The sequence below is a fragment of the Pinus tabuliformis genome, chromosome 9, assembly GCF_031772625.1.
Source record: "Pinus tabuliformis cultivar Carrire ecotype Pingquan chromosome 9, CPIR1, whole genome shotgun sequence".
In the NCBI taxonomy this organism is placed as follows: domain Eukaryota; kingdom Viridiplantae; phylum Streptophyta; class Pinopsida; order Pinales; family Pinaceae; genus Pinus; species Pinus tabuliformis.
The window spans coordinates 674,274,500-674,290,996 of NC_142307.1; the positions used below are offsets into that span (position 1 = coordinate 674,274,500).

The 16,497-nt window shown below is 38.5% G+C and overlaps 1 protein-coding gene across 10 annotated transcripts in view; it reads left to right on the forward strand.

The window, feature by feature from the left end:
- Positions 1-714: 714 nt before the first annotated feature.
- The window catches only part of LOC149150458 (uncharacterized), a 405,388-nt gene continuing 389,605 nt past the window's right edge, over positions 715-16,497 (forward strand). For 4 of the 10 annotated variants that reach the window (XM_089440910.1, XM_089440911.1, XM_089440912.1 and 1 more), the window contains exons 1-2: positions 716-1,165; positions 1,266-1,400. In XM_089440910.1, the coding sequence (XP_089297036.1) occupies positions 1,042-1,165; positions 1,266-1,400 (259 nt within the window). In that variant the 5' untranslated portion in view covers positions 716-1,041. Of the gene's footprint in view, positions 1,166-1,265; positions 1,401-16,497 lie in introns of all 10 variants that reach the window. The other 6 variants (XM_089440916.1, XM_089440917.1, XM_089440919.1 and 3 more) reach the window with 4 other exon arrangements.

Genomic DNA, 16,497 nt, shown 5'->3' on the forward strand with positions numbered 1-16,497 from the left:
ATCAGTAAATTTTATAAATTGTCTAGTTAAGTAAGTATTGACATAATTTAACGATTTGTTTTTGCACTGAGAGACATTGTCAAACTTAATATGGGAGAGATGTTGTAATGTCTTATAAACATTTTGATTCAGGGCAAAAATAAAAATAAAATAAAATAAGATAAATAATTATTAAAATAAAATTTATCATTGACATTTTTTGGGTTTCATATTTGGACAATGACATTACCTAGATCCATCTTAACTCTGGATCTATAAGAGACCAAAGGGATCAAATCCTTCAAAATTTACACGAAAAAAAAAGGTTTGTACCTTAAGAGATTTGATTCCTCTCCATACTTGATAAATCCATAATAAAAATGAATCTAGACTAATTTAATATTTATTTATTTAATTAATTTAGTAAAATGATATTGTTTAATTAATTATGTTAATTCATTAATTATACCAATAAATCTGATATACATATTTTTTCCTTCTAAAATATTAAAAAATTATTTTAAAAACCAAAAAATTCTCATTAAACAAAAATATCTTTCAATAAAACTTTATTATTAAATGGTGGACAATTTTTGACGAGAAACCACACCCATTACTTAGAAACGTGTCCACAAATAAATTAAAATGTGATTTTAGCTTTAAAAAAAATACTCTAAATAGAATTTTAAAGTTTTTGAGAAGTCATACAACATTAAAAACAGAAAAACAAAACCTTTATTAACATAAAAACCTTTTTTATGTCTGCGATCTATACGGTACAAATAATCCTTTCCCACGAGCCTTGAGCGAATTTGAGCTCGGCCCGACGTAAACCTGTTTCCCCATTAAGGTTTGCCATCCTTCCGTCCGTTCTGTTTCCCACATACTCGATGTGAAGGCTTTCGAGATCAAGGTTTCGTAGGAGGGCTTTACTTAACTAAGAGATGTTCCCGAATTGGCAATAAGAATGTATCGGAAATGGATGTCTGTATGCATATCGGCGCTTTGATCTCGTAGGAGGGCTTTACTTAACTAAGAGATGTTCCCGAATTGGCAATAAGAATGTATCGGAAATGGATGTCTGTATGCATATCGGCGCTCTCGGCGCTGGCCATGCATTTCACATTTGCAATTATTGTTCAGCTGTGTTTCTCCGCTTCCGCTTTTCCTATCATTATCATGATAGGTATTTGATTTAGCTTTCATCATATCAGGGCAAATTATTTGACCTTAAGCACACTTAAGTCTCCGTAGTTGCTGAATTCTTCGCTTTTTATTTGCTGCAGTCGGCACTTTGTTTCTTTGGCTGATATGCGGTGGATGGTGCAGAAGATGGTTGGGATTATCGCCTTCTGCTCCCACATTTGTCTTCTTTAATGTGTTCTTTTTATGGGGAGTCTACATTTTCCTTATTCGAAAGGGTATGCATGTAATTTTATTTTACTTTTTTTTATTGGGTTTTAGTGCTTAAATTGATCACCGTTGGAGATATTATATGCAAGAAATCAATACTGATATGATTACACAGGAGAAATTCCTTTCTGCATATGATGAAATCGTAAGAAGAAATTACATGAGCTGGCTTATTGCTAGTTTTGATTTCTCTTACTTATGCAAAGGATTTCTGATGCTGATAGTTTTTGTCGAAAGGAAATGCTCTGTTTACATGTGATAATATTGCATAAACAACTAGGTTGTGGCGGTTTTTGGCTCCGGTTTTGAAATTCCTCTGACGATTAACATATGGATTTTCTGTTGTTTTATCTTTTTCAGTGGTGCAAAGGATTTATGGTTTGTAATTTTGTTATCAAATTTAGATACAAAATGCAAATGCTTTTTAAAGTTGTAATACCAGCCTAGATTTATTTATAAAATTATACCTCGAACAATTTTTATTCCTAGAAAATTATTCCATAAAATTTTGAATTGCTGTGAAAATAAAATCACTGGTATTTAACTTCTGAAGTAAAATATTTGCAGCAGGAAAAAATTGAGAGAGATCAATCAGATCACAATAGTAGGTATAACACCCATAACCATTTTCCTTCATTAAAATCCTCTGGAAAATCTGAGCCTAGACCCATAGAGAAAAAATACACAGAAAAATGCATTGCTGGAACCTATAACTTGGCCCCCACTGGAATACTCCGCTGAAGGAATTCGACCTCCTGGAGAATTCAACATTGGAGAAACTCAACCTCCACCAGTAAATTGGCCCTCTGCTTTCTTCCTTGTATGACCTCTGTGCACTCAAGAAAAATCAGCCTCTCCACAACTTGGCTTCCTCTGTGCTTCAACTACTTGGCCTCTCGATTCCTTGAACTTGGCCTTGTAGAAATACTCTTGAATTTTTTTTTGCACTCTTCTTCCCTTCTATTCAATCTAGTTGAGCTTCTCACTCTAGAGAAAATCACTTCCTCCACTTGTGTGTCTTCACCTTTACCTTAGACTTATTTTATAACTTCATTAAGCCAAATCCCTAACCCTAATCTCCCAAGTGATTAACGGTTGAGATTAGATTTTGTCTCACTTGAGATCAACGGTTGAGATCATATCCAAGTCACTTAAATAATTTATTATTTATCCTTAGTACTTTGGCTTAATAGTTCACAATAATTAATTGGTTTTAATTATTGTACTTTTCCTAAGTTCAACTTAGGAAAGAAGTCATAAATCACGTACTCCACCAAGCAAGCACCTAAAGAGACAATCAACCATCTCCTACATGCTAAAACACCAAGCTCATGTAGAAGACCTTCCGAAGCTACCAAGACTTCAATGTTGAGAAATCTAAAGGGCAATGATTAGAGTGATTTCTCTTTCTTTGATAACTGCTTGTGATGTCTTTTTAATTATCTTACTTATTAGCTTTACTTATTATTATTGTGTGTATCATCAAACAACTACCAAAATCAAGAAGAACAAGAACACAGAATATAGGCTACAAGCCAGGGCCAAAACCTCTCCACTTGAGAGGAAAACCCACAAATCTCTTCTCTTCCTTATAGATTCTTCAATTGACAAATTCCAAGACCTTTAGACCAAGACCAATACCCTCCAAGACCAAGTCCAACCTTTTCGGATGATGTGCTTTCCTTGTCCAAGTCAAACCCAGTCAAATCTCTTCCAGTAGCACAACTTCAACCTCCAGTTGCAGAATTTCGGCCTCCACTGCAGACCTGAAATTTTCGCCCCCTGCAGTTGCTGTTGCCACACATGTGAGCTTCTTTTAGCCTCCTAGGACTTCCTTAGACCTTCGCTTGGCTTTCTCTGACTTATGGAGCTTGAGGATGGCTTCTTGTGACCTTCACTTGACCTTCTTGCCTTCTCTTCTTCAAGATCAAACTTGTAGAGGAAAACCATAGATCTGCTGCAGAAACCCTAGCCTTCCTTTGCACGTGTGAGAGAGAAATAACCCAAAACCAAGTCTTCTTCGTCCTCTTCCTTCTTCCTTTCTTCCTTCGCATGAATGAGTGAGATGAATGTTCTCCAAGGAGGTCGAGTTTCCTCCTTTATATAGGCTTCTTAAAGGTGGATGTGGCTTCTCAAATTAGGCTGACTTGTCAGCTACTAGGCCATCTTGATATTGGAGGGTATTTTGACACTTTTAAGGACAAAAATAATTTTCTTTACAAGTTACAATGTGCCCGAAGGGGTCTTCAACTTATGACAATGACTCTTTTGACTTCTTGACCTAGGACAAACCCTAGAAGCACTCAATGGGTGCTTGGCCTATAAAATAAAAGACCTTGAGCATGAAACCCATGCTCCAAAAATAATAATAATAATTTTCTTTCATTTTACAATTTATAAGAATCAAAAGTACATTTCATATTTATGAAGACCGAACCTAGTTACACATTTTTCAACACTCCCTCTTAACTAGGGAGGTATTCATAAATGGTACATGGACATTCTCAATCTGAAGAGATCTCATAAGAAGAGTTGGATTGGTAACCCATCTGTTTAGCATCATAACAACCAACATTGTCATATAGCAAGGCCTTGAATAACAACTCTATCTCTCCACAAGATCAGAGCACAATGTTGGTGAGACCAATGATTTATAGACACCATCATCATTATCTCTCAAGGTACATACTTCACCCGGGGGTTAACATAGTATGGCCTTCCATGGACTATTCTTATCTTGGATAACTAGTCCTCAAAGAATATCGGTCCACGACTACTCCTTGAGGAACTCTTATGTTGAATTCCCTACCTCATCCTCAAAGAGTATCGGATGCCAGATGCTTACCCAATCCTCCATTCTGTCTTCCTAAGTGAAGACAAGAATGATGTGCCTATCTCTCCCTCTCAACTAGGGAGGATACATCAACCAAACCAAGCTTGTTTCTCAAATACACAAGCTTCTTATTAGGATTTTGTCAATATGTCAGCTACTTGCTCATCGGTGGAGATATATTGTAGCTGCAACACACCATCTTGTACTAGCTTCTGAATGTAGTGATACTTGTTGTTGATATGCTTTGTCTTTCCATGAAACACTGGGTCTTCAGACAATCGAATACAACTGGTGTTATCACAATGTATCACTGTAGGGTCCATAGGTCCTTCAAATAGGTCAGATAACAACTTCCTCAACCAGACCGCTTCTCTGCTTACTTCATAGGCTGTAATATATTCTGCCTTAACACTACTCAAAGAAACTGTATCTCGCTTTCTGCTCATCCATGAGATCATGGAGGATCCCAAACTGAAACATTTTTTGGTAGTGCCCCTTCCATCTTGCTTACTGCCTCCTCAGTCAGAATCTGTATATCCAATCAAGTGGACATTATTCCTTCTATCGTATTTCAGGCAGTAGTGGATGGTTCCTTGTAGATATCTCAGTATATGTTTTGCTGCTATCCAATGATCATGCTTCGGCTCCACTTGGAATTGATTGAGAACATTTACTGCAAAGCATATGTCTGGTCGAGTATTCACCAAGTACATCAAGGAGCCAATCAATTGTCTATACTTGGAAGGATCCACAGGGCCTGATTCGGAAATCCTTGGTCCTTTTCAAGTTTGTAGTCATTGGGATTGTCATTGGTTTCCAATCCATCATGTCAAACTTCTTCAACATCTTGATCACATACTTTCCTTGACCTAGATAGATCTCATCAGGTCCTTGCCAAACTTCTAGTCCCAAATAGTAGTGCATTAGCCCTAGATCCTTCATGTCAAATTCTGCTGCTAGTTGCTTCTTACATTCTTCAATTCGACCTTCCACACCTGTTAAGAGAAGATCATCCACATACAGAAGAATGATTACCAACTCTCCCTTCACCACCTTAATATAAAGGTTTGGATCAACAAAACTCTTTGTGAAGCCTAATCTCTGAAGGTATGCATCCATCCTAGCATACCATGCCCTTGGGGCTTGCTTGAGGCCATATAATGCGTTCTTCAGTATTCACACATATGCCTTTCTATCTTCAACCTCAAATCCCAAGGGTTGTTTTATATAGACTTTCTCATCAATTGTGCCATTCAGAAATGCAGTCTTGACATCCATTTGGTGGATGCTCCATCCCATCGATGCTGCCAAAGAGACTAACGAACGTATAGTTGTACACCTTGCTATTGGAGCAAATATCTCTTCATTGTCGAAGCCTTCTTGTTGAGAGAAACCCCTAGCCATAAATCTTGCCTTATATTTATCAATACTTCCATCTGCTGCATGTTTGATCTTGTAGATCCATTTGGAAGTTACCACAGATTTATCTTCAGGCCTAGGTATGATCTCCCAAACTCCATTCTTCATTATAGATTGATATTCTTCATTCATGGCATCCTTCTATTCTTGGTGATTGACAACTTCTTCGAAAGTGGATGGCTCTGCTTCTATTAGTTTTGTCATGTAGGCTGCATACCTAGAGTATCGTTTGGGCTTCTTGCTCTGCCTGAATGTGCCTTGAGCTGCTCCATGACCTTCAACATCAAGTAGTGTAGACTTCAACCAGTTAGGTCTCTTTCTAGTTTTGAGGATAACCACAGGTTGTATAGGTTCACTAGGGCCTTCATCTTCATGATTTGATTCTTCTTCTTCCCTAATACCTTCTTCTTCAAACACTGGAAGTTCTTCATCTTCAGAGTCCATAGGGAGATCCTTTGATTTCTTGAATGCAATACTTTCGTCAAATATCACATCTCGACTAACTTCTACGGTAGGTTTCTTCCCAATGAATACTTCTTCAGGAGTTTTGTTATCTAGTGACTTGCGGGGACTTCGATTTTGTATGTATACAACTGTATTTGTAGCTTAACCCCACAAAAATTTCGGTAAGTCTTGATCGTGTAACATTGCTTTTACAGTTTCTTCAATGGATCAGTTCTTTCATTCTGCAACTCCATTTTGTTTAGGATTGTATGGGACTATCAGCTCCCTCTTAATCCCAGATTCCTTACAGAAAGCTATGATTTCCTTGGATGTATATTCTCCTCCATTATCAGATCTTAATATCTTGATTCTTCTTTTTGTAAGGTTCTCTACTTCAGCGTTGAATTCTTGAAATTTTGTAATACTTCATCCTTGGATTTCATTAAGTAAACCCAAGTCTTCCTTGAATGATCATCTATAAATGTGACATAATATAGATGGCCTCCAAGTGATTGTGGAGTCATAGGACCACAAACATTGGAATGAATAAGATCCAAGATTTCTTTTGACCGTGAAGCACTGCTTCCAAATGGTCTCTTGGTATTCTTACCTAATGCACTTCCCTTGCATACTCCTTCGTGATCTTCTTTTAGTTTCGGGATTTCATCTACTATTGAACTTAGAGTTGGAAGGATTTTGAAATGGAGATGACCAAATCTTCTATGCCAAAGCTCACATGGGATGATTTAAATGTGAACCAGGGCTTGAGCAAGAGGAGATATCAACCTGTAAAGTCTTCCTTCACAAATGCTTGAGTTTTTACTCCATACTACAACTTTTCCATCAATGAAAGCCACTCTATCACCTTTATCTTCTAGACTTGAAATGGAGAGTAAATGCTTATGCAAACCTGAAACAAATAGGATGTTGTTGAGATGGATATTGCCTACATTCTCCAGTTCTATCAAGGTTGATCCAATTCCTCTTACGGGGTAGCTCTTATTATCTCCAAGTTCTATAGAGTAAGAAGATTTTCCTTTTGACAATGTCTTTAGTTGCTTGTGATGACCAGTCATGTGTCTTGATGCATCACTATCGATCACCCAAATGTTCTCATCTTGAAATGTGTCTGTGAGTGCTGAGAAGAGTCCTTCATCCTTTGTCTTGGTCACTTCCTTCTTTGGAGTAAATAGAAGATTCCATGCTTCCTTGATACCTTTCTTGAGATGGCTTACTACCTTTGAACACGTCTTGAGAAACTTCTTCAATGTAGTAGAGATATTCATAATGCCCTTAGCCAACCTTAGCTCTGATACCATGTTGAGAAATCTAAAGGGCAATGATTAGAGTGATTTCTCTTTCTTTGATAATTGCTTGTGATGTCTTTTTACTTATCTTACTTATTAGCTTCACTTATTATTATTATGTTTGTGTATCATCAAACAACTACCAAAAACAAGAAGAACAAGAACACAAAATATAGGCTGCAAGCCAGGGCCAAAACCTCTCCACTTGAGAGGAAAACCTGCAAATCTCTTCTCTTCCTTATAGATTCTTCAATTGATGAATTCCAAGACCTTTAGACCAAGACCAATACCCTCCAAGACCAAGTCCAACCTTTCCGGATGATGTGCTTTCCTTGTCCAAGTCAAACCCAGTCAAATCTCTTCCAGTAGCACAACTTCGACCTCCAGCTGCAAAATTTCGGCCTTCACTGTAGACCTGAAATTTTCGGCCCTCTTGCAATTGCTGTTGCCACACGTGTGAGCTTCTTTTATCCTCCCAGGACTTCCTTAGACCTTCGCTTGGCTTTCTCTGACTTCTGGAGCTTGAGGATGGCTTCTTGTGACCTTCGCTTGACCTTCTTGCCTTCTCTTCTTCAAGATCGAACTTGTAAAGGAAAACCCTAGATCTGCTACAGAAACCCTAGCCTTCCTTTGCACATGTGAGAGAGAAATAGCCCAAAACCAAGTCTTCTTCGTCCTTTTCCTTCTTCGTGCCTTCTTCCTCTTCTTCCTTCGCTTGAATGAGTGAGAGATTAATGTGCTCCAAGGAGATCGAGTTTCCTCCTTTATATGGGCTTCTCAAGGTGGACGTGGCTTCTCAAATTAGGCCGACTTGCCAGTTGCTAGGCCAACTTGATATTGGAGGGTATTTTGACACTTTTAAGGACAAAACTAATTTTCTTTAGAAGTTACAATGTGCCCGAAGGGGTCTTCAACTTATGACAATGACTCTTTTGACTTCTTGACCTTGGACAAACCCTAAAAGCACTCAGTGGGTGCTTGGCCTATAAAATAAAAGGCCTTGAGCATGAAACTCATGCTCCAAAAATAATAATAATAATTTTCTTTCATTTAACAATTTACAAGAATCAAAAATACATTTCATATATATGAAGACCGAACCTAGTTACACATTTTTCAACACTCAACACTCTCTCCAAACAAGGAAGGGATTCTTCACCACCCCTAGCTTGTCTCTGTAAAACACGAACTTCCCTTTCACTAGAGGTTTGGTGAGAATATCTGCCACTTGCTCCTATGTGGAAATGTATTGTACTCTCAAAGCACCTCTCTGGACCCTGTCTCTGATGAAGTGATATCTGATCTTTATATGTTTGGATTTGTCATGAAACACAGGATTTTCAGAGAGCTTAATGCAATTCTAATTATCACGGTGAATCACCATGGGATGCAACTCAAGACCAAATAACCTTGTGAGCATTTTGTGAAGACATATGGCTTCATAACTCGCCAGATTTGTTGCCATGTAATCTGCCTTTGCTGAGCTAAGTGCCATTGATTGTTACTTCCTGCTACACCACAAGATCATGGCTGATCCCAAGCTGAAACAATACCTAGACATGGATTTTCTATCCAGAACATTCCCAACCCAATCAAAATTTGTGTATTATAGCAACTCTACTCCACCAACTCCAACATATCTCAATCCAAAGTCCATTGTACCTCGCAAGTACCTCAACACATGCTTCGTTGCCACCCAATGAACTTGTCTTGGCTCCACCATGAACTGGTTGAGTGTGTTCACAACAAAACAAATATTCAACTTAGTGTTGACCAGATACATCAAGTACCCAATCAATTGATTATACAATGTGGGATCCATTAACTCTTCTTCACAAGCACTTACCTTCTTCAAGTTGGTGGTCATAGGTGTAGACATCGGTCTACTGTCCTCTATCCAAAATATCCTCAGGATCTCAACTACATACTTGCTTCCCTAGGAAAATCTCTCTTGGCTGCTGCCACACCTCCAATCCCAAAAAGTAATGCATCAAGCTAATGTCCTTCATCTTAATCTCTGAAGCAAGGTCCTCCTTGCACATCCTTCTGAGCTTCTCAAATTCCATCAAGAAGAGATCGTCTACATAGAAGACCAAGATAAGCGGTTCACCCCCAACAAGTACATAGTACAAGTTGGAGTTTGCTTCATGCTTGGTGAAGCCCGAAATAAGAAGATATCCATCAATCTTTGCATAGCATGCATGTAGAGCTTGCTTCAAACCATAAAGGGCCTTCTTCAGTTCTCACACATGAGACTTTCTCCCATGCACCTCAAAGCCTTGAGGCTGCTCAATCACCTTTTCCTTAATCCCCCCATTGAGGAAGGTCACCTTCACATGCATCTGATGTATCCTCCACTTCATCTTTGAAGTAATAGATATGATCGCCGTAATATATGCATATCCAGCTACAAGAGCAAATGTCTCCTCATAGTCCAGTCCCTCCTTCTTGGAGAACCCTCTCGCTACAAACCTTGCTTTATACTTCTCAACACTGCCATCAACTACATGATATTAAAGATCCATTGAGAAGTGACCACAGACTTTCCCTCTGACGTACATAGTACTGCCCGGGAGTGGACCACGAGACCTGTGGGGTCCAAACCTCCCCACCTAATCGATGGACTACATACTCGGGACTATCCCTTTAGACCTACTCATTTGCAGTGTGCTCAAAAGTGGAAGGCTCAGATTCGCTAACAATGCTTGACAAAGAAAAATAACTAGAAAATCTCATTGGTGGTCTACTCTACCTAATGTTAGATTTTGTAGTTCGGACAGGTGTTCTAGTCTTGAGAGGTATCATTAAGGCTAGAAACATGGAGAAATTAATTATCTCCAAGCCCATGTAATTTTTCCGAAGGGAAATATGTTAATTATGTCAATTAGTAATTTTTTAATTCACTGGCATTAGTTGGGATAAGATTGATTTTCCTTTAGAAGCTTGTAGAAAGTTTATAAGTTGATCTTAGCCATCGATTGGATCAAGTGAACTTCTAATCGTAGCCATTCATTTGTGAATGAGAGATTATAAAGAAAATCAATGGGCCACATTGGAGATACACAAGACACATCAAATGAGTGATTTTCGGAGGCACCAAGAAGGCTGAATTTGGCAGTTTGAGTTTGCCAGTTTACCAGTGTGATTTGCAAGAGTGAATTCCCAGAGGTAGTGTAAGTTGTTGGGAGAGCCAGATCAAGATTTCTAGTGGTAATTTGAATTTCTTGAAGAGTAGTGCGATTGCAGGAAAGGGTAGTGTGAATTGCAGGAAATCCAGAATGAATTTTTGGAGGCTACCAGATTGCCAGTGCGAGTTCCAGAGGAGGTGCAGATTGCAGGAAAGGGTTGAGTTAATTAGCAGAGGGAGATAGTGGAGTTTCTCATATCAATTTCTTTAGAGGTGGAGATAAAAATATTGCTGGAGCTTTGTAAGTATTAGGCAAACAATTGTAATTTCTCAATAGTAGTTTTTTCTGAAGATAATAATATAAACCCTTAGATCTGAAAAATGGTTTTCCCCACATTGGGGTTTTTCCAGGGACATTTGTCCAAAAATACTGGTGTAAATTGTGCGATTGATTTCTCATATATTTCTTGTAATTTTATTTTAGTGATTTCATGTTATTATTCATTACATCCCACAAAAAAATTAATTTGCCGTGAACAAGTAATAGGAAGTAATTAAATGGGTTAATAACACCTCTTGGGTAGCTAGAAATTTCACATGGTGTTAGAGTAGTGAAGCATTGAGGTTATTGGTGATCTGAGAGAGAGGGTTTCGAGGGAGAAATCAAATATTTTCACACAGACAGATCTCTTTAGATTTATTGGGGTTTATTGTTTGAGGGTTTCAGAAATGGCTTCAGTTGGATTAAGGGATCAGGACAGACTTGATGGTGCATCGAACTTTGGTATCTAGAAATCCAAAATTTTATTATTGTTGGAGGAGCATGGACTGAAGGAAGTATGCTACAATAGTTGTTGTTGTATCTATAAATCCAACGCAGTTAGCGACCTACCGCAAGGAGGATGCCGAGGCTAAGTGTATTATCCAAGATGGGGTCAAAGATCACATCGTTCCCCATATTGCAGAATTATATACAATTAAGAAGCTCTGTGATGCCATCCTGAAGTTGTTCCTGAATGCTATTGTAAACATGAAGTTGATCCTCAGAGAGAAGCTAAGAAACACTAGAATGAACAAGGGAGAAGGCGTAGTCAGTTACCTCACCAGGATCAAACTTGTTAAGGACGAGTTAGCAGCTATCAGAGAGAAGATAGATGATGATGAGCTTGTGAGAACTGCTTTAAATGGGTTCTCAAAGCAGTGGGACGTGTTTGTCCAAGTGATCAATGGACGACATGACCTACTTGACTGGGATCGTTTGTGGAGCGATTTCACTCAGGAAGAGCTTAGGTTGAGCCTTGTCAGTGGCAGCAGTAGTAAAAGCCAGAAGCATGAGGATGACGAGAATGTTGCTCTTGTAGGAAAGGGCAAAGCCAAGAAAGGCTCAAGCAAAGGGCCTAACTCCAAGGGAGAGAAGAAAAAGAAGGACTTGAGTAAAATCAAGTGTTTTGGATGTGGTCAACATGGACACTATGTTAGTCAATGTTTGAATAAGAAGAAGGGTGACAAGAAGAAATGGAAGCAACAAACAACAACTTTAGCAGATATTGACGAACTGTCTTCAAGACTAGAAGATGAGTTTGCTCTCATAGCTTGTTTATCCAGCTTGACCACCATAGGAGTCTGGTATTTGGCACTAGGGTGTCATGTCATATGACAAGGGTTAGAGAGTATTTATCCAACTACAAAGCAGAGGAGATAGGCTTCCAAATTCAGATGGGAAATAAGTCCAAGTGTACTCTAGTTGGGAGAGTGACAATTACATTTTAGAGGGAGTCAGACAAGAGTATTCATGTTACAGGTGTGTTGCATGTGCCAGGTTTAGGAATGAACTCGATTGCAGTCTTTGCTCTTTAGGATAAGGGGTATGACATATACTTATGAGGACAAAAGGTGTATCTAAAACACCCGGATTGGAAGTTAGTCAAAGATATTGGGGTAAGAAGCAACAATTTGTACAGGTTGCAGCTAGACGCTCCAAAGGCACTAGTGAGCAGTAATAATAACAGATATATGGGAAAGCTATGGCATAGGAGGATGAGTCATGACTCATATCCATTATGGAGCACTTAAGTTGCTTAGAGAGACCATGATAGGTGTTCCACAAGTAAGCATGGAACATGATGACATGTGTAGAGGGTGTGTACTTCGGAAGTTTGCAAAAGCAACATTTCCAAGGAGTGACAATAGAGCCAAGAGTGTTCTAGACTTGATACATTCTAATATTTGTGGTCCATTGTCCACTAAGTCTCTCAAGGGTTATGGGTATTTCGTGACATTTATTGATGACTTCTCTAGGAAGACCTGCATTTACTTCTTGAAGACAAGGGATGAATTCGATAGGTAGGAAGATAAAGGTTGTTTGGACAGTTAATGGAGGTGAGTATATCAAGAAAGGATTCAAGGATTTCTGCGAAAGGAAGGAATCAAGAGTGAATGGATAGCTTCATACAACCCACAACAGAATGGGGTTGCAGAAAGAAAAAACAAAATGATAGTTGGGGCAGCGAGGGCCATGCTATATGACCAAGACATGCCTAGATATCTTTGGGCACAAACATGTAGCACAATAGTGTACTTTCAGAATAGGGTCCCACACAAGGTGTTGGGAAAAATGACACATGAGGAGGCATTTACAAGGAAGAAGCCAAAAGTTGGTCATTTCAGGATTTTTGGCAGTATCACATATTGTCACGTTCTAGATGAGAAGCGCACCAAGCTAGATTCGATTATAGAGAAGGGGTATTTAGTTTGTTACAACGAAACCTCCAAGGCATACATGATCTACATTCTAGGTGGCAAGAAGATCATCGTGAGATGGGACATAAAGTTCCAGGAGGAGAAAGCCTTTAGGAGATCTGAAAATGGGCATGATATAGTGATGATGATAGGACAACTCATTAGCGTTACTCATAAAATTCGTGATCAAAAGGGCTCCAAAAGAAACCCACAAGAAGATTGTTGCCCCTCTCAACTTTCTTCAGTCATGTAAGTAGATGAACAATGTGAAGACCAATCAAATTTGAAAAAATATGATGTTCCATGACCCATGGATGGCATTCTTAGCTCTTGACACTCAACATGGTGCTACGTGTCAAACAGTTTCTCAAAAGAAACAATGCCACTTGGAGTCTTGCTGTTTGGCAACTTTTCCTTTAATCTACCAATTTTGTTACTGGTGAACTCTTGCATATCAATGATATGAGTGAATTTATACAACTGGACCATTATTATGGAGTGGTCTTGCCTTTCCTCAGTTTTGCTTGCTATTCGCATGTCGCAAAATCTGCAATCTCATCTTTTGATTCATCACTGTTTGTGTCATAAATGGGATCCCTGTTGAAATGGAAACGATTCCATTTTTGTCTTTTAATATGGAGAAACTCATCAATATTTTGAATCCCTTTATTATCATGTATTCCCTTCGCATCATTTCTTGAAGATGAAGGCTCATGGGTGGGAGGAGAGGGAAAAGCTTCTTCATGTAGATCGTCCTCAAGCATTAGGATAGAAGCTTCACCATACTTACTTTTGATTTTGTAATACAAGAGATGTGTGCATCCCAACTTTCTTCTTTTCGTTATTAAGATCCTCTAAGGGAATTCATCATATGTTGCCATTAGGTCATAAATATTTTGCTCTAATCTTCTTTCCAAGTTGAGAAAGATACAAACATCTTCAACTTCTTCAAAATTTTGAATCCAACACTTTTAGAACCTCTTCATTAATTGTGGGAATCACTTGATCTCTTTTGTCCTGAGATTACAATACCAATCCCATGGAACTTTTCCTTGCATTAAGAATGCAAATGCTTTCATCATGACATCTTCATACTCCATATTAGTGTTTACCACATAATCCATAAAAGATGCTAGGTGTCTTGAAGTGAACCATGGATTTCCATTAAACTCTGGGATGTTTCTAATGCTTGCATCAATACGGAAATCGTGGGGCATACTTGAGAAATCCAAAGGAGAAATAGTTTTTCCAAGAAATATCTTTTGTCAGAAGCCATAAATATATAAATACCAAAGATGTGGAGTCGCCACTATGTGAAAATTTCTTGAAATGCAACAACTGGAAATTATTCTTCTAACTGGTTAATTATTAAATAATGTATTTGCTACGACAAACAACGAATAATTCACACTGCAATTCTTCACAAATAAAAAATTATGATGAGGAAATAAAATATGCGGAACTGAGAAATTTAGAGCAATCACTCACACAAATTGACACCGTTATTTTTGGACAACTGCCCCCGGAAAAACCCAATGTGAGAAAAATGATGCAACAGATGAGAGTTTTATTATTTTGCAGCAACATAAATTTGAGTACAATCTATGAATGCCCAACTGACAATCCAATCTGAGAGAAAAACTGGCAAAATATCTGTGAGGCAAGTACCTCAACACCACAACTGATTTTGCTCTGAAATTTGGCCAAACTGGGCTGTACGACTTGCCCTTGCGTGAGCCTTTGCGCAATGCTTGCACAGGCTCTATTTGCTCTGCTTCTGGAACTCACTGAATCTTGTAGCTCTGTCTGTCTCTGCCTTAGAAAGTGACTTGCTAGGCCTCATGGAATTTATCTCAGCCTCCAACAATTGAATCGACTGCTCCTCTGGCTGAATTGAATTCTCCCCAGAAACCCTCTGCGCAGGTCTAGCGCAACTCCTTAAGGAAAACTTGCCCCTCTCTTAGTTGACTCTTCTGACACTGGAATTCTCCTTCGGAAATCTGCTACTTTGCCCCTCTACCACCTGCTACTCTATCACTGGTTCGATCTCTTTGTTGAATCACCTGCTACAAGAAAATCGAACTGCCTTGATCACTGAGTATCTGCACTGGTGTGTTCTCCATCTACCCCATTGACCTCCTCTTATAATCTCCATTTGAGACTTCAACGACCATGATTAAATCTTTATCGATGGCTAAGATCATCTCTAAGTCGATCCATGTGAGTTTTTAGAGAATTCTCACCTTTCTCAATTAATTCCTATTAATTAATCGATTTCCCTAAGTTAAACTTGGGCAATTTTTAATTATCGATCAATTAATTTAATTGAGCTATCTCTAGGTGGAATTTCCAGAAACGATTTCTGGGTTTTGGAGAACTCCTGTGTTTTAGCCTTTCCACAAAGTTTGAGACTAGAACACCATCCGATGCTGCAAAAACTAACACACTATACCTTCATTTTTTTCTTTTTTTTCAAAAAAATCTCACCAATATATGAATACAAATGGAAAACTTAAAAACTTTAGAGAAAATATGATGATGATATGTCGCTGTAACACTGGATTGAAAAACCTTGTCCCTGGCTACGACGCCAAAAAATGTTAGTTGGGATGGGAACAATTTACACTTTGAAATATGTCGCTAAAATGTCGTTGGAATGCTGAATTGGAAAACCTTCTCCCTAACAACGACGCCAAAGAATTTTACCTCTCAAATTAACATGGTTGGCAAGGCTCAACCAAGCTTGCTAAATGACAAGCACTATTAGGAATACACCCACTATCACCTTAGTGTGTTTCTCTCGCTTTAGGCTAACTCCTACGAAACACCAAGGGCGGTGTCCCTACAAACAAACACTCAACCAAAGTATAAGTAGACGAGTGCTTAAGTATATGGAAGAGGTAGGAGTTGATTTAATGACAAAATCTTATCTGATAAAAGATGTAACAATAGAACTATATTATAGACCAACAAAGAAAATACTCAATATATTAAGGAGATAAGCTTGAAAATGCCACAAATTGAGTATAGAAACTTCTTACCATACTTGTTCTATGTGGCTGTAACAATGAGGTAAACTTGCTATTCAAACTCAATTTCTACAATTTTTGAAGATTGCACTAGCACAATAAGCAAAATGCCACTTTAGGGGCCTGAAGCTAGCTCTTACTGGACTTGAACCTCAAGGAACTTGGTTGGAAATGTTAGTACTATGAAAATCCTTTCCAATGAGCACA